At 35.3% G+C, this 19,359-nt stretch overlaps 1 protein-coding gene across 1 annotated transcript; it reads right to left on the bottom strand.

The window, feature by feature from the left end:
* Positions 1 to 1,256: 1,256 nt before the first annotated feature.
* On the bottom strand, positions 1,257 to 4,752 carry LOC110878066 (amino acid transporter AVT6C). The gene is made up of 5 exons (XM_022126324.2): positions 4,338 to 4,752; positions 3,589 to 3,744; positions 3,292 to 3,495; positions 1,926 to 2,391; positions 1,257 to 1,547 (listed from the first exon to the last, which is right to left on the bottom strand). The coding sequence occupies exons 1-5, from the start codon at positions 4,714 to 4,716 to the stop codon at positions 1,430 to 1,432; spliced, it is 1,323 nt and encodes a 440-aa protein (XP_021982016.1). The 5' UTR covers positions 4,717 to 4,752; the 3' UTR covers positions 1,257 to 1,429.
* Between the last annotated feature and the right edge of the window lie 14,607 nt (positions 4,753 to 19,359).

The raw sequence follows: 19,359 nt of genomic DNA, 5'->3' as shown, positions 1-19,359 counted from the left end.
TGGGCGGCGGGTAACGGCCGGCGGGCGGTCAGACCAAAACATGTATTCGATCATAAATTTATGGTCCATACCTTACTGCTGCAAGTTCCACTGCAAATGACACCAAAAAGATGTCCTATCAATTACTAAAAACAACAAAACTATTACTAAATATGAAGCAAAAACAAAAAAATGGAAGCATACAGGTTGACCCCATGGCTAAATCTACTAAATCACAAAATCAATTAAATCAAATCGGACCAAAACATGTATTCGAATTAGAAACATCTATGGTTAAAAAGATTGAATCAGTAGCTTACCTCTTTCAGGCGAGATGGTTGGGCTGGGCGGCGGGTAACGGCCGGCGGGCGGCGAACGCCGGGCAGCGAAGGTTCGGGCGGCGGACGGATGGGCGACAGTAAGTGCCAAGGGTCTTGCTACTGGGGCCCGAGGGTTCTGCAATTGGGGAACGAAGAAGAAGGGCAGGTAGAGAGGAAGATGGATCGGGCGGCGGAGGGATGGGCGACGGTAAGTGCCAAGGGTCTTGCTACTGGGGGCCGAGGGTTCTGCAATTGGGGAACGAAGAAGAAGGGCAGGTAGAGAGGAAGATGGATCGGTAAGTGCCAAAGGTGGGTAATGGATGCGGGTTATGATTTTGGGGTTTCTTTTTTTGAAGAATATTGTTTTAAATGTATTTAAAATTTATAATTTGGAATACATTTTTCAATGAATATTGATGAATTTATAACATCATTAATTTTGGCTTTAAAACACTAACATGTAACTAAACTTTTAATTATATATAGATAATAGGTTCACAAGCGTAATCCAATTAAGTATGTGAAGCTTAACCCGGAGCTCGTATTAAATGAGCTCCAATTTAGACACAAGCTCATTTAAGCTAGGCATGGTTTGGAATTTTAACAAACTAACATTGACTAGCTCACGAGAAACTCAACTCCTTTCTTGTTTGGCACTCGTTAGAACAACCACTAAATGAAGATGTCAAACCTAAGGGCCTTGTTTTATGTTTAAACTTGCTAGTTATTCGATTTCGATTAATTCAGTTTAATGCACAGTCCTAATCTACATAATGCCCACACCTACCACACATGTGAAATGGTACATTGCTATTTTTGAGCCCACCTCTTCTTTATTGTCAAGAAAGAAAGTAACAAACTTTTTTCAAATTCCCACTTCTAAACCTTTTGGGGTTTTACCCTTTTCTAACAGGTCAACCAAAGACTTTAAATTTCCATCCTTCAAATTTCTTAAAAAAAAGTGAAAGTACACTATAATTATATCACACTAATCTTTTAACTTTTTCTCATAAATAATTTATAACTTGTGATACATCACATAAAAATACCAACTTCTCTACCAGAAAAAAAAAATGAAAAGCAAACTAGCAAGAGCTATTATACAATAAATTCTAACAAAAGAGTCATAACTAAATCCCTAAACTGTAGAGGTTGGAGGAGATTGCAATAGTGCTTGTAATTACAGCCAGAATTATCATCGTTGCTCCAATTATCTTGTCCTTTCTTGAAGATATACCATGAACATCTCTGCATAAAAATTAAAACTCTTTGAGAAGAAAATCACCAATATTAGACATACTTTCAAGTGTGTTGTAGAAATTTTTTTACGCATATAACCATTAGCTACATTTTACTTGCGTATCAAGTAGCAACCTTAATGACCGATAAATAAAACCCAAAAACATGCTAGAAATAAATGTTACGCGAATCAGATTCAAGTATATGTTTTCTTATTCACGAAATCCTAAAAAATGATACGTGAAGCCGATTCATATGTCCACCTTTTGTACTTGCATAACTTACGGTTTATATATAAAAGCGGTTCTGTGGGTTGGTTTGCATAATTGCGTAAAAACATATACATCATGTAACGGTGAATAATGCGTGTGCACACAAACGACTTACCTTAGAGCAAGCGCGCCAGGGAAAATGAAGGCGATGCAAACAGCTGATGTTGATCCCATGAACTGAAAGAAATACCATATATTTGGAATGGCTATGGCAATGAGGTAAGCTGTTGCTAACAGGACAAATGTGAGGCAAAGAAATCTTTTTGTGTCTTTAACAAGGAGAGACTTGTTGGGGAAAAGGAGTTCATCAATGTTTGACCTCAATGAGAAGTTTAGCAAAGGGAACACTAGCATCAAGTGTAACGCGTAGCTTAATCGCACTGTGTCATTTAACAATGATCCAATCGTTGATCCGGTCGCTTCATCGAAGTTTACTAGAATGTCGGCTTCAATTGAGTCCCCGAATAAAATGTACCCGAATAGGCCGATAGAGAAGTATATAAGAGCACAAAGTATTAGAGAGATTCTAACTGCAGAAGCCATTGCTGCAGGTTTTCCTAGCTCCATACCAATAGCATGTACTGTTACAACAAACACAAACATATATAATCAGGTTTTAGGGTGTCATTTTAACGTGTTTAATAAGAAAGTCGTGTTCATATTATTAGTTAAACTATAATAAATTATACATATGTATTTTTATAAGTTCAACCTGTTTATTTAGGGGTGTAAACAAGTTGACCCGAGTCTACACTCAACTCCTTTAACTAGAGAGAGCTCAAGCTCACCTTCTTTAAGTTAAGAGAGCTTGAGATCAGTTTGTTTAGAACTCAGCTCAAGCTCGACTCCTTAATAGATTTCATCTCTAGCTTGGCTCGGGCTCAGGCTTAGCTTTTTTATATTATTATTAAAAAGTTAGTTATTTTATTTACATACACGTATAATTATCCTTATATATATATTTAATTGTGTGTGTATATACTAATTTAGTTTAGTTTAATCTATGTACAATAACTTTTACTATCTAACTATGTATTTATTTTATTTTATTTTATTTAATAAAAGCTATTATGTTTATATCAATTAAAAACACGTTTAGACTCACAAGTCTAGTCAAATTCGGCATCTAAAGATCGGGCTTGAACTCTGGCTCAAACTCGTTTACTCCATACATTGTTGCAGCCCTCCAATCGATCATTGATCCGTTTAACATGTTTACAATTCATTTACAACTTGTCAAACCGTTTAACTCATTAGATAAACGAATTACAACTTGTAGCGTTAATTTTTCTGAAAATTTCTGAAAGTTGTTTTTTTAGTGTAAAATATTGGATTTTTAAGAGTTTAGCCCCCATGAATAAAAACTATATGGGTTGTGTTCGGTTCATAATTCAACCTGTTAACCCGACTCAACGGTTACCCCTAAATTTACTTCATGATCCCATATTATGGTCAATCAGAAGGTATTGATCAATTCTTACCATTGAAATGGAAAGTAAAAGCAGTGACAATAACAGGGATGGCAGTAAAGAGGTTGAAGAAGGCAGCTTGATCATCCAGCTGAGGTAACATTCTGATACTCTTTGACTGACCTTTGACCGCAGCAGCGACCGCCATGGCCGTACATATTCCCACAAACACCACAGCCAGCAGAACCGCCACTGCTGAGCTCTTTGCTAGAAGTTCTGCTTAGTTCATCAATAATTACAAATAACAGATTAACTTAAAGAATTAAACAAAGCACTTAGGTTAATGTCACTATCAGAGATGATACTGACCAACACGGCGATATAAGACCAATGGAAGCATGACAAAAACGACGATAAACAGGATTGCGACTGCGCGTGTATTCCACCAGTGAATACCAAACCATTCTTGCAATACCCCCAGATGAACCGATCCTTCTACAGATTGGTCCCCAGACAACACGTCACCTGGCAGACAAAATGAAACGATATTGGTGAATAATATTTTCTCTATGCTGAATAAATGAAAATCAAATTGATAGATTTCGTCGTAACAAACAAACTCAAAGATAAACGATAAATCAAATAATAATAACGGTAACAAATAATAAATTTAGCTAACACTAGAACATCCATAAATCATAACAAGATCTCAACATCATGAGTGTTACTGAATCCAAGAATATTGTTGTATTAATAAATAATAACTAACAAACAAACTTAAAAAATAAATAAAAATTTAAATAATAATAACTATAACAGATAATAAACTCAACCGGCTATAACACTAACGCAACATCCATCATAACAAAAGCTCCACAATTTATCATGACGAATTTAACTAAACCGAACAATATTGTCATAGATCTACCACAAATCTAATCAATCAAACTCAGTGGCGGATCCAGCCCTGTTTTGTATGTTCACATGAACCACTCGGTTTGGAAAAAAATTAGTAAGAACTTTGTATGATTTGGAAAAAATAGTGAGAATCTACGAAAACGAACGCACTGAAAGAAGTTTCTGGATCCGCGAGTGATCAAACTTATATATAACCTTACCAATAATAATGAGATAAATGATCAAACAACCAAGATTAGTGATCATAACAGAAACTTGAACAGCAACAGATCCTATCCGTCCAAACGATTCCTTCATGACGCCTGCGTACGTCGTGGACCCTCCAGCGTAGGTAAACCTCAGCAAAAACTCGACGGATACATCAACCAGCAACGCGATGAGCACGATCAAAACGAAAGCTGGAACAACACCTAACACTTTGAGAGTGGCAGGAATCGACATGATTCCTGCCCCTATTATGCTTGTAGAAACATTGAACACAGCTCCGGAGACCGATGGCTGCTTATCGGTTGCGGACGTAGCCGGAGAATCGTGCTCCGGCAATAGCGGAACTATGCTATCGGAGCTGACTGGCGACATTGTATGTGACAAGTATTAAACGTGTATTGTTGTTTATTGGGTTTTGTTTTTATTAATGGTACGGGGTCATATGTTATGATTGAGGTGGAGTGAAATTACGAAAATGGGTAGGGTGTGGGAGGGAACTTGAAGGGTAAAATGGGAAAACGAGGGCGGCTTGTATAACTAGAGTTGGGTACGGTTGAATGTGGCGAGTGGTGTACGATTAAATGTATGTGGACGGTTATCCGGTCAGATGGTAAAGACTGACAGCTAACACTTAAACATTTTGACTAAAAGTAAAAAGAAAAAAAGAAGTTAAAAAACGGTAATTTTATAAATGGGTTAATGGTATCCAAAATCAATATAGCTTTATTACTTTAATATTCACAACATAGTGTTGGCATATATAATATTATGACAATTTATGTACATGACAAGAAAACATGAAAAAGAAAATCAATCCAATTTTACAATGTTAAGGTCTATTTGTTTAAAATGCATGTATTTGCGTTAACATGAGACTAGCTCACTTGTTAGATGTTCTTGTCTTTTGGTGAATATATCTGCTATCTGATAGCGTGAGGGGATGTGAAAAACATGAACGGATCCACGTTACACCAAATCACAAACAAAATGGATGTCTAGTTCAATATGTTTGGTACGTTGATGTTGGACCGTATTACCCTAAGAGACACACAACTGAGGAGCGGATGGGTATGGAAGGCTGTAGTGTTCGGCTTTCCTGTGAACAGGTGGAGGAATTGTTGGAAATTTTGGTGAATGGATATTAAATATATTTATAATTTAATGAAATTATAAATATTAATTAGAATATTCATGTGGTAAATAAAAGAGTAACTCTTGAGTATTTAATTAGTTTTATTAGAGTTTTTAAGTCTCTAATTAAGTGACTAATTAAGTGAATCCTTTCACTAGTCTTGTTCAAATAGTAGGTTTTGTAACAAGAAGAATATAGTATTGCTTGATACATGAAGAATACTAGAAGTAATATGAACACTTGAACACCAACTAGAGAGAGATGAGTACTCTCTACTTGTTTCCACCACATGAGTTCAAACACTACAATTACCGGATGTAACCTTAGGCCGGTGAGCCATCTCCGGCAGTACAGACTGCTTCGGCTGTTGTACCCTGGGAGACAAACGCGTCATCTTTAGTAGAGGCGCGGAATCTGTTTTAAGGGAAGCGTGTTGAACACGTGCCTCAACCAAAATCGTCAACGTTTTAGTGTGCTCTTTGTTGCAGTCAATGAGTATTTTTCAAGACTCAAGATGATGAATACTCGAGTCTAGGATGCTATCAAGTGCGCGTGAAGGACTCATCAGAGATGCGGCTTGAATCAAGATTGGTATATATAATTATATTTATATTCTTTTATTTAGTTATTGCAACCGGTATTGTACAATGATATTTCCTACGAATAACGAGAGTCTCGTTATGATATATTTTGTAATTATATTTTATAAAAGGTGAACCTATTTCCTACAAACTTAAAACAGATTTCATGAGATTGTTGGTACAATTTTAAAAACCTTATATATAAGGATTTTGGGTTTAAGAAAGGATTTATAATAGAATAAAAAAAATATTTTTAGAAGTTATGATCTTATAAATATTTTTTTTTGGGAAATATGTATGTAGTACAACTTGTTGTGTTTGGATTTTTTGAGATTGAGATAAAATCTTAAATCCTATACCGTGGTACAAAACGAATAGTTTTGGTTCCAACGTTTGGTTTGAAACGATTTTGGGAATAGTTAATTTTTCTAACTTTTGTGTTAGATCGGGTTTATTAGTGTAAACCATACGTTTTTTGTAAACGTTAAGTTAAATTCTCTAACATGTGTGTTAGACCGGAATTATTGGTGTCAACCATACGTTTTTGTAAACGTTAAATTCTCTAACATGTGTGTTAGACCGGAATTATTGGTGTGAACCATATGTTTTTTGTAAACGTTAAACTCTCCTAAGTAGAGTTTTTTATTACTTTAAATAAGAGTTTTATGTTACTTGATTAGAGTTTTATGTCTCTAATTAAGTCTCTATTTAAAGTAGACTATTCATCCACCCATGGATTGATATGAACAAATAAGTCTTATAATGATTTTTGTAATCATTTATCTTCTAACATGTGTGTTAGAAACGTACATGAAACGCGTTAGTTTGAAGCAATTTTTAATTGTTTAGTTTCTAACGGTGTATTAGAAATGACTTATTTATTTGAACCATATATGTGTTTTTAGCAAGTCGAATTAACATTTTGTGGAAATGTTAATATTTCTAACGTGCGCGTTAGAATTTCTTTCATTTTAACATGATTGTTAAAAATGGTTAAAATACAAATGCTTTGAAATGTTTTATGTTGACATTTTATATAAACAATTTGTTATAGCATTGTTTTAATGCTTTGTATGATTTAGAAATAAGATGTCATACATTGAAGTTAATGGTTGATTGGCTTCAAGGAATTAAATCACCATAAAGTGATGGTGTGGTAGTTATATGAATTTAATGAAATTAAACTCTTAAGGAGAGTTTCAAGTCAATTTATTAGTTTTTATTAGAGTTTGTTTCTCTAATAGAATCTCTAATAAAGTGAGACTTTTACTTTTTTTTTTTTTGAAAAGTAAACTTCATGAAAACACACCTCCGACCCAAGCGGGCAAAAGGCCAAACAACAAGACAACACCCCCGACCCAAACAGGCAAAGGGCAAACAATTACAGCATATACATCGGGTATTTACACCAATCCATCCAACTAATATCTATACAAGAAGATCTATTTTTAATTCACCCATAACCCTTCGACTTTACCTCCCCTAAAACATCTTGCGGGCTTCGTCTAATCTGCTTGAAAACCAATTCATTTCTCCCTTTCCAGATACACCAACACGAAATAATTACCAGACCTTGAATAAGACTCTTAGCTTTCTTACCTTGTTGCGTGAAATTGTGTATCTCCATAATGTCTTTGAATTCGAAAGCGTATATCTGCGGCAATTTACACCAAGCACTGAAAGCCGACCAGACCCTCTCCACCACAGGACATGCAGTAAATAGGTGCTCCACCGTTTCCTCGAATTCTACACAATAAGGGCACATAACCGAAGTAACATTCACATTCCTTCTTCTCAAGTTAACTCTTGTAGCTAATCTATCCACATTACCTCTCCACGCCATAATATTGCATTTGAGTGGGACCCATTTACACCATTCAAAGTTAGGGGGTGACTAACTCCTCTGTCCTCAATGAGAGCCAATTTGACGGACTTCACCGAGAATCCTTCCTGTTTGTCTACATTCCACAACCATATATCCTCATTATTTGAAAAAGACATCCCACTGAGAACCTCCTGACATTCCTGCCATTCCTTAAGCTCTACGCACTCTGGCTGCCTAGACCAATTCCATACAAATCCGCTATTCCCTTGGTTCGCATCCGTTTTTTCAGCTACCCTGCACATTTTAAACAATTCCAAACCAAACAAGTGTGGCCATCTTTCCACAAAAGGCATATCACCCATCGAAGTGTCCAACCAGAAACGAATCTCCTCCCCATTCCAATCCTTACCCAAAATCAACCGGTTTATACCCTTCCCGTTAATTTTCAATTTAGATATCATATTCACAATATTTTTCCAACAACCCTTAATATTTCCATTAATCGGAAGGAAGTTCCTATGACTGTTTTTACCATGACACGCTTCCACCACCTTTCTCCACAAATTCTGATTTTCGACTCTGTATCTCCATCCCCATTTAAAAAGCAGCGCTAAATTGATCTCTTTGAGTCTGTTGATACCCAACCCCCCTTTTGATTTGGGCCATGTGATCCAATCCCAAGCCACCCAGTTCATTTTGTTATTTTCATTTGTCCCCGCCCAAAAAAATTTTCTCATTTTCGCTTCAAGAATCTTAATAATTCCCACCGGAGCCTTATATAATGAGAAGTAATATACCGGGAGACTTTCCAATATAGAATTAATCAGAGTGAGTCTCCCCCTATCGAAATAGATTTAGCTTTCCACACCGACAATCTTTTGTCGAAAACCTCAATAATCGGAGTCCAATTACTGATTCTGTTCATGTTAGCTCCCACCGTAATCCCCAAATAAGATAGCGGGACATTATCATAATTACACCCCACCACTTACTAGAGTTTTAATGATGACATTTGATGAGTTTTATTAGAGTTTAAATTTATAATTATTGAGACTCTTAACTCTCCATATGGTGAAACTCTTGAGTAGAGTTTTAATGATGATATTTGATGAGTTTTATTAGAGTTTAAGTCTATAATTATTGAAACTCTTAACTCTTCATATGGTGAAACTCTTTACTAGAGTTTTAATGATGACATTTGATGAGTTTTATTAGAGTTTAAGTATATAATTATTGAGACTCTTAACTCCTCATTTGATGAAACTCTTGAGTAGAGTTTTAATGATGACATTTGATGAGTTTTAATGATGACATTTAATGCTCTAATTTGGTCATGTTTGGTATATATAAAATGACTTAAATTTTCTAACACGTGTGTTAGAAAATGTGTATCACGAATACGAGGTTAGAGATTGTACATAATGAACAGAAATGTTTTATGTAAACATTTAATTGCCTATGTGAGCATTAAAGATGATGAAAAATGGTTTATTTTATAAACTATATCTTTGGAAAACGTTTTATGTAAACGTTCGATTCTATAATGTGCTTGTTATAACGTTTTTTTAACATGCGTGTTAGAAAATGTTATTTGGTGAAAAACAACTTGGTGTTGTTGTGAACAAAAATAATTGTTCAAGTTTACTACTTAAATGTAGTATTTGTAACAACTTGGTGTTGTTTTGAGCATAATTGTCCAAGTTTAAAGTTTAAACACGAAATGGGGAACTTGTACTTACAAGTGCATGGAGTCTTATTGAGGGAGTACCTCAAGACATGCCATGGGACGATATTGTTGAGAAGATTTCGGTCAGATTATAAAGTGTTGAAGATAAAAGCACTTTGCTATTTGATGTCTACATATTGTCTATGCTTCCGTTTAAATTTCAAAAGTGATTGCCACTTATGATTTAGTTTCCAATGTATTTTATTGTTTTGTGTTCAATATCTTCGGATAACACATGCAATTTTTTACAAAGAAATAAATCACTAATGGTTGTGACGTATAAATTATTTTGTGGAAAATAATTATAACGTCGGTTATACATTGTTTAAAAGAATATGATTTTAAACGGAGAGCACATGAAAATACTTGGACATAAACAACTTGAGAGTTGTTACATTGACTAAAAGTCAAAGACGAAACATCAAATGTATAACCAAATCATGAATGAGTAATGAAAGAACGTAGTGAGTGTATTGAGATGAAATACACTAACGACATTCATGTCGCATACTTCATTAGAAGTCATTGAAAAATTCACAAGTGTGAATTCTAACATATGAAAGTAAAAGTACTATATGTTATTGTATACCTTTAATAAATCTTGCGAGATTTATAAGTAGATGCGTCTACCACTTGATTATTGTTAGATCTATATGGAGATTTTACCTTCATTTGGGAGAGAATCCTAAATATACATATCTCTTAATGAATAACAATAGATGTGTGCAAATCACTTATGGCAAAATTATGAATGCCATGTTGTTGAGTGTCGATCTAGTTGATTCTATCTCACACATAATAGTGAGTGTAGACAAGGAACATTCATCTTGTTGGTGATGAATGTGTTCACCAAGTGACTTGGATTAAGACTTATGTTTAAGTACTTATGAGTCAATGGTAGATTGTTGGAGATCAAAGGTAATCAAGTTATGTTCCTTAAATGAATGATGAAATTTAGCTATGTGCTATATATAATAATTTGTGAGACCTTCCTAAATATTGATGTTTTAGGATTATGAATAAGTCTCATTATTTTGTCTTAACAAGGGATGAATGTTGCAAAGTGATATTATGATATCCTTAGGGCTGTGAAGAATTAGAATGATGCATCTTCTGTTCACATGCTAAAGTATTGTAGTCTAAAGCATGCTAGACTAGTACTTGGTTAATTATGGGTCTTGACGGAGACTAATTAACTCTAAACATTCAAATGTGTATGAACACAAAAAGAATTTGTGTATGGACAAAGTTGAGAGAGAATTTTCATTCATTATAAGGAAATGACATGTAACTTTTAAGAGTTTATTCGAAAAGCTAATGAGGAGAACTCATTGTCTAAGCTTATTCTAGATGCTAAATTAGAATTATTCTAAGTTGGTGACAAACTTATGACAATGGCATGTGTTGCTTTGGTCAGCTCGGAAGCTTGTGTAAGCTAATGCAATATGAGTTGAATTCACTGATACAATAAGGTTGGTCTTGTTCAATCATATGTGTATAAATGTCGCCATAAGTGGTGTTACAGAAATGTTGATCAAATGGCAAGAAATGTGGGGGAGGAACCATTTAAGAAACAACCCTACAAGGGTATGTAGAAATGGTTCTCATTAACACATCTAAATGTTATCCAATAACACTTAAATGTGGGGGGTGTCTTGCATTTGTTTTTAGCAATAAGGATTTTGTAATCCAATCTAACATTGCAAATAGACGACTAAGTGGAGGACACAAAGGTCATAGTGTATAATAGAGATGTGTTTGCCTTAAATGATACACGTATCTTATGAAGACATATGTTATAACCTGATTCAGATGGCCACTGAGGTTATAGTCTTAGAAGTTGACAATAGGCAAAATTAACTTACGAGTTAAGAACACATCATGACAACTGATCTCAAATACGCAAAGTTATTTGCTAACGTTATGGATCCAACAACCTGAGGGTTTATTAGAGATCAAGTTGTGGAATGGGACTGAAGCCCTTGAAAAATGAAGTTCATATGATGGAAACCTAACTCAGTAGACTGGAGATCCCAAGAATTGAGTTCAATAGGAAAACCTAATTGTATGAATAAGCGAGGTCACTGTGGGGGAATAACCCTACGCATTTAATAAGGTAGTTTATTATAAAGATTAATAAACTTCCTAGTCCATTCCTAAAAGTGACAAGTGTGAGGCTAAGCATAATATGTGGTAAATGATTTGGATAGATCATGATAACCACAATGCTTTTAATGATCTAAGGAGAATCACCTATGTTAGAGAGAAGTGGGTTCGCTTCGAATGGAATTGAGGGTACAATTCCTAGAGCTCTCGTAGAACCAGGAAAGTGTTCCACGACCATTATTGGACACGACTATGAGGAGATGACCCGGCTAGGGAGAGTCTTGTGTGAAGTGTATTGTCGTCTACACAAACGGCAGACGAGTTTAAAGACATCGAGATCTACTCAGAGCTAGTGGGCTAAGTGCATTTCATGAGCGAAGGTTCAAAGGGTAACACCTATCGTATGCAAAACTCAACTGTCGAGGTTACATTGGAAATTTTAAGTGTTTTGAATGATCTCCATTCATGTGGGGGATTGTTGGAAATTTTGGTGAACGGATATTAAATATATTTATAATTTAATGAAATTATAAATATTAATTAGAATATTCATGTGGTAAATAAAAGAGTAACTCTTGAGTATTTAATTAGTTTTATTAGAGTTTTTAAGTCTCTAATTAAGTGACTAATTAAGTGAATAATTAAGTGAATCCTTTCACTAGTCTTGTTCAAATAGTAGGTTTTGTAACAAGAAGAATATGGTATTGCTTGATACATGAAGAATACTAGAAGTAGTATGAACACTTGAACACCAACTAGAGAGAGATGAGTACTCTCTACTTGTTTCCACCACATGAGTTTAAACACTACAATTACCGGATGTAACCTTGGGCCGGTGAGCCATCTCCAGCAGTACAGACTGCTTCGGCTGTTGTACCCTGGGAGACAGACGCGTCATCTTTAGGAGAGGCGCGGAATATGTTTTAAGGGAAGCGTGTTGAACACGTGCCTCAACCAAAATCGTCAACGTTTTAGTGTGCTCTTTGTTGCAGTCAAGGAGTATTTTTCAAGACTCAAGATGATGAATACTCGAGTCTAGGATGCTATCAAGTGCGCGTGAAGGACTCACCAGAGATGCGGCTTGAATCAAGATTGGTATATATAATTATATTTATATTCTTTTATTTAGTTATTGCAACCGGTATTGTATAATGATATTTCCTACGAATAATGAGAGTCTCGTTATGATATATTTTGTAATTATATTTTACAAAAGGTGAACCTATTTCCTACAGGAATTGTGCTCGGCTTTTGCGTTTAGAGTCATACACACAACCTTGGCAGCTTGCTTTGTTTGGTTAATCTTGCGGGTTTCGGCCATACAAAGTAGGGATCGGGTTTCATAGAAATCCGGCAGGGGTTTTGTCTGTTGTGTTATGAGAGCGACACTTTCGTATTGCTTCGTTAGACCGGTAAGTATTTGTAGCACCAATTGTTCATCAGTTATGGTAGATCTAACGTTCATAAGTTGGTCATAGATAACTTTCATCACTTGAAAGTATGCAGACATGGAGTTGAATTGATCAAGATGGGTGTTTGCGAACCTATTGTTGATGTCAATAGTCCTCGTTGCCTTGTTGTTTGGAAGACGTTGGAGAAAGTGGTCCAACCGTCGAAGGCTGTGGTGTTCGGCTTCAAAATAGTGTCGAGAAGATCCTGGGAAATAGTCTCGTATATCCACTGTAGAACTATCGAGTCCAGACGCTCCCATGATTCGGTAGGCTTTTTTTTCCTGATCTTTATCAGAAGAAGTAGCAGGGGTGGTTCGAGGTTAAGGATGGTCGTAGACTTGAAACGCCTTGCATTTGTGACAACCGGCAAAAATAATGGTATTTCCGTAGAACTTAAACGCTTAATTAAACATTTAATTTCTCTTATTACGATTTAATCATTGCATAATTAGGTCGTATAAAGTCTAGCAGCCATAGGACATGGTTATAAATGTCAAACAACATTAATACAGTCGCCACGTCGTGAGAAAACTGCAAACTGTATCCTAATATGTTGGCAAAATGTTGAAAACATTATTCACCTGAACACGCTATTCATGCCAGCAAGTTCCGAAAACTTCTGAACAAGCGACGAAGCATGAACACACTTTATAGGTGAAATACAAATGAAAATCCCTAATTAGGGACACTAAATACAAAAACACTTTAACATTCTGGAAAACACGTGTCGTTAAAATTCGTTCGAACCGCGCTAAAATATAACAAAATAAGTTGTCCGAAACGCCGAAACTCAACATTTTAGGGGTCGTAGGACTCGTATATAATGATATACACCCTAAATAAGCTTCGGAATATCAACGAGATATCCTAAACATAAGCTTCCGTCGATATGCCGTAACTTGCACAACTTCGTTGTTTTTGCGCCAACGAACTAGTTAACTACATTTTCGTCACCCAAACACCTAAACTAACATCCTAGTGAACTAGTTAGCCTCATTTTGGTGTCAAAAATATTGCCGGAACATTAACGGTGCAAGAACCCATCAAACCCCCTAAACCCCTAAACAATTTATTAACTTTACAACCTCACTTTTATATAACTTTTATAAAAAAAATAATAATAAACCATCCCCCCCCCCCAATCGGTCAACATGGTTGATCCCGCCACAAGATCACCTAGAAAATTTGGAGTATGGTGCTAGATATGAAGAGCATGGTATGTGAAATTATTTATTAGACACCATTCTTTTAATCATCAACTTTCACAATCTCCGTATCATTTTTCTTTCAAAATCAACAACCAAAACCCCCTTGTTCCCGTCTCTAAATCTCGACCAAAGACATCAAGGAAAACACCACCATCGTCACTCCGAATTCACCATATTTTCACTATAATCACACCTTCTTACAACCATCTAAGCATCAATAACTCATGGAGCATCATTAAAACTTGGTGTGGAGCTAAATCTCTTCCTAATCATCATTATAAACTTGTGCAAAGTTGTAAACCACTTTCTTACCATTTTTGAGCTTGTTATTAAGTGTAGATCATGAAAGTACTAGTTGATCATATTGAAAGTCAAGAAAAATCTAACTTAAAACCCTAAACATAACTTAACAACTTACTAATCATGAAGTATTATGTGATTATTATGTGTTTTAGGGTTGAATAAGTTGTATGATCTTGTTAATCTTGGTTAAAATAGGTTGTTTAACTTAGGATTTAAGATGGTCATGTTGTATGTTTAGTGTAGTAATCTAGATTAGTGATGATCTTGTTAGATTAGTCTTAAAAATGTGATTTAAACCAACTAGAGGTTTAAATCAAGAAAGACCATCACCTTTGTATTCATGAGAATTACACATAAGTTTCCATACATGAAAAATTAAGGACTTTAAAGGTCTAAACTTGATGTTTATGAACTAATAAGTGTGAGTTTTGAATAAAAGAAATGATTAAATAAATGGTTATAAAAACTACACTTAAAAAGTCTTAAATTTCAAGACATAAAAGTCTTGAAATTTTTAGGAAATTTAAAATGTAAAATCTCATGAATTAACGAAATAAATAGTGGTATTTGATTACTTGAAAGTTGTAGATTGATGAGATTAGTATGATGATGATGATGGTAAATTGAAAAATGGTTTTAAACGCGTTTTGAAAACGTGGGAAAACGTCATAGTTTAGGGGAAAGTATGGCGAAATTTTCTAAAAATCTAATCGCGATTAAATATAGATTAACGGGGTGGTTAACCGGGTTAAACACGATTAGTAACCTTAATTGTCATTAAGGAAGTTTTTGATGAAAAGGTTTAAGCCTAAACATCTAAGTGTTTATAAACTAACATATATATATTTTTACTAAATAAATAGGTAAAAATAATGGATATATGTTTATATAATTTTGGTAAAAATTATATAGTTCAAACACTTTGTTTGATGTATAATGTGTGTATATTATGTTTATGTGTTAGTTCTATGAATACATACTGATATATTACATAAAACACACATGAAAAATATACACTTACACATAGCCGAAAACTTCATAAAAATTCACGAGTATAACAATGGTCGTGAACCTTAGCGAACAGTTAAAACACACATCTATGAGGTATCTTAAAACAAGATGCGGACATCAGACGACGAACATCGAACGACGGACATCGGACGACACTTTATGCTTCATCGGTGAAACGGACTACTTCGACACAAAAGTTATATTAACAAATCGTGACGACAAAACTAAACACAACATATTTTTAGACACTTGAAATATATATTAACGACAACGAAAAACCGGAAAGTTCAATAACGACAATAACATTAAGTGTAGTTATAAAAGTTACTACCATATTTATTTAGTAATTAGCAAAAGATTACTAAAATGCAAGAACACTAAATTTGATCTTACATATCTAACATTGGACTTTTAAAATTCATATTGGGCTTAAATAACATAAATATTGGGCTAGGCCCAATATCCTAAATACATGGGCAATGGCCCATTTCAATAAACACTTATAAAAGCCCACTTATAATAAATAATATGGGCTTGGCCCAAATACAATAATAATGTGGGCTGGGCCCAACAACTTTAAGACATGGGCTAGGCCCAATGACAAAATACATGGATTAAGCCCAATAACACTAAGATGTGGGCTAGGCCCAATGGAAAATACATGTATATTTTTATCAATATATATATTATAAAATACATTATAATACGGTATACCTACACATATAAATACGATATACCTACACGTATAATACGGTATACCTACATGTATAAATACGATATACCTACACGTATAAATGCGGTATACGTACACGTATAGAACACGCAAATACACGTATAAAACGGTATACGTATAAGTATAAAAGACTCAGGTACATAATGATGTACTCACATACACTTGTTGAAGTGTACTCTCACAAGGATGTCGTACACGTACGACAACGTATTTACAACATTAAAAATAAATATTTTTAACACTTATATCCGTAGAAGATATACGATATTATATTTGTGTAACAAATATAAAGTTTAGAATCAAGTATACTAGAAACAAATGCCAACATATTATTAAAATACACAAGTATTCCAAAAATAAAACGAAAATAATAAACGTTCAAGATGAGCAACGAGTACAAGGTCTAGAAAAGACCGGAGTGTCTAATAAAGTTAGAACACTTGTAGGTAACTCACGTTGGAACACGTTGCTAGCATATATCTCTCTTAAGAACGCAAAGCTATAAGTTCATATCCCCCTTTTCTCTTAACTGTTTTCGGATTTATAACTCTCGGGGTGAAATACATATCTCAATGGTATGGTTTAGCGAGGGAATGAACTGTTAGATCATGTGAGCGAATAGTATCTCTCTTAAGCACCATTAATCTTGTATAAGACCGAGGGGCAAGAGTGGTAGATCTATCGGGTGTAGCGAGCCCCACTCTTGGGTCCTTGTGTGGCCCATGTAGTGCTTTTGTTGTTCCAACCGGGTGGACCGGAGGAAATTCGCTTGGGTTGAGTGCTTCCTATGTCACCACATATATTAATGTCCTTGCAAAACATTAATGATCTGTTCATAGATGCTTTACATACCAGTTTGTTATATAAGATCTCTCAAATGTTTAAAGATTTAATTGGAGCTCATGCAAAACACATGAACTCGCTCAACTTTTGTTGATGTTTTCAAACTTACATGTATTTCAGGAAACTAATGGGATCTTCGTGCTGTCGTTTCATAAGGCTTTTTGAATAACAAGTTATCGATGCCATCCTTTTGGAGGGTTTGGTCCATATATCTCATCTTCAATGAGATATAGGATGCAAAGCCTTACATTTTAAAACTTATGTCGTACTAGTGTGTTGTAAAAACTTAAACTTATGATGTCTTGTACTTAAACAACTTATGGTGTGTAACTTTTGAATTATGTCAATGGATGAACATCGTATGTTTTTATTCATGTAGTTGTTTACTTATATCGTATGCGATGAAAACTAATCAAGTTCACACCGCGCGCTTCCGCTAATGAACGGGTGTGCCAGATTGGTATCAGAGCTTCGATTGTAGTGAACTAGGATTCTTTCTTGAGTCTAGTCTACAATCACTAGGATCTTCTCATGAAAACATTTTGTTTCTGTGAAACTGTTTTCATTGCATATACAAAACACCAAGATCCACTAACAAAACTCTTTTCAAGAAAATAATGCAAGGACTTTATTTGGGGCTTAGTCTATATGGGATAGACTTGGTAAACTAGATCGATTTGCACAAGTTAATGTGGTTATATTTGACAAGCATATATTTATATATACATATATACATAATAAGTAATGAGATTATTTATTGATATATATATATATATATACACACACATGTTGTACGGAATATTTTGCGAATATTTTGCCAAGAACGAAATACCTTCGACTTCGAATTCTATTATTGTTCTTGACTCGCACGATGAGAATATCGACCTCGCGTCTATTGCTAAGCTTATGGCGGATGTAGTTACTAAGTGAGACCTTAAGCTCGATGCCGTAGAAGATGGTTGTTCTTCCCTTGAATGTGAAGATGCCTGACTTCGGTAGTGACGACGATGAGGCGGAGGAGACAACCCTGGACAACAACTTTATTTATGGGGCGTGGTCCCTGTGGCTTTTAGGAATCATGATCGACGACACTCTTGTCCAGACAAGGAAGATGAAGTACTCATCTTGAAGGTGCCCCTCCAGCTATATTGTTACGAATTCTCTTTATTTCTACTTTATCTAACGTTGTGCCATTTCGCGAGTAATGACAACGGATATTAGCATGTGGACCATCATGAAGGTCCCTTCTATGTTGAACGTATGAAGACAGTAGTATCCCCTCTCTGATTGATCGTCTGCTTTGAACGAGAGAACAATAGGGTGCCCATGCAAGGCAATTTATTATTACGGGGACCCACGTAATAACAACTTGTAGTGCATGGAAATCCTGGTGGGCTCTGCGGGTCAAGCTAATGATCACTATCTATCCGAAATTCTTAAGTTGCTCAAGTTTCTATCTGGTAGAACACTAACCGGGGTGGTACAATAACACCCTACGATACCATAACATCACGCGTATTTGTTCACACCTAGCATTCGATATATATCACGAGTCGGTTGAGACTAGTCATCTAAACAGACAAAATTTGTTAGCCACCCAGAGATGATTTTTCCTCAACATTCTAGGATTCTTGTACATTGGTTGGTTCCTTGGTGTCTATGACACCTCATCTTATCTTAGTTATTGGAAATAGTTAAAACAAACTTCGTCTCTTGACAATGGTCTTGTCTCAAGGGATGGTATGGCATGAGCCATGCTGCAACTCTCCCTTTGCATTTTATTTGACATCTATGGAAATTATCACAATCTTATTGGGACTCGTGGAGCTCAAGGGGTATAAACGCATTCATCATATAGGATAAGGCGACGAAGGATTTTCCTAGTTTGGACGAACGAGGTCCATTAAGTACGGAACGCATGCTATAAGATTAGAGACGACCGTTTGACGAATTATTTCTTTTCCACTTAGACATGTGACCGATACACGCAAGTGGCGCATGATGGACTATATTTATCCAAATATATGTCAAGGTTATCTTAATATGGAGTATTAAAAAGGAACATGGCACCAAAAGGAAAGTCTACACCGAAAGAG

Source organism: Helianthus annuus, chromosome 9 (assembly GCF_002127325.2).
Source record: "Helianthus annuus cultivar XRQ/B chromosome 9, HanXRQr2.0-SUNRISE, whole genome shotgun sequence".
Taxonomy (NCBI): domain Eukaryota; kingdom Viridiplantae; phylum Streptophyta; class Magnoliopsida; order Asterales; family Asteraceae; genus Helianthus; species Helianthus annuus.
The sequence above is the reverse complement of the archived record's forward strand: the minus strand, read 5'-3'. Positions and strand labels throughout refer to the sequence as shown.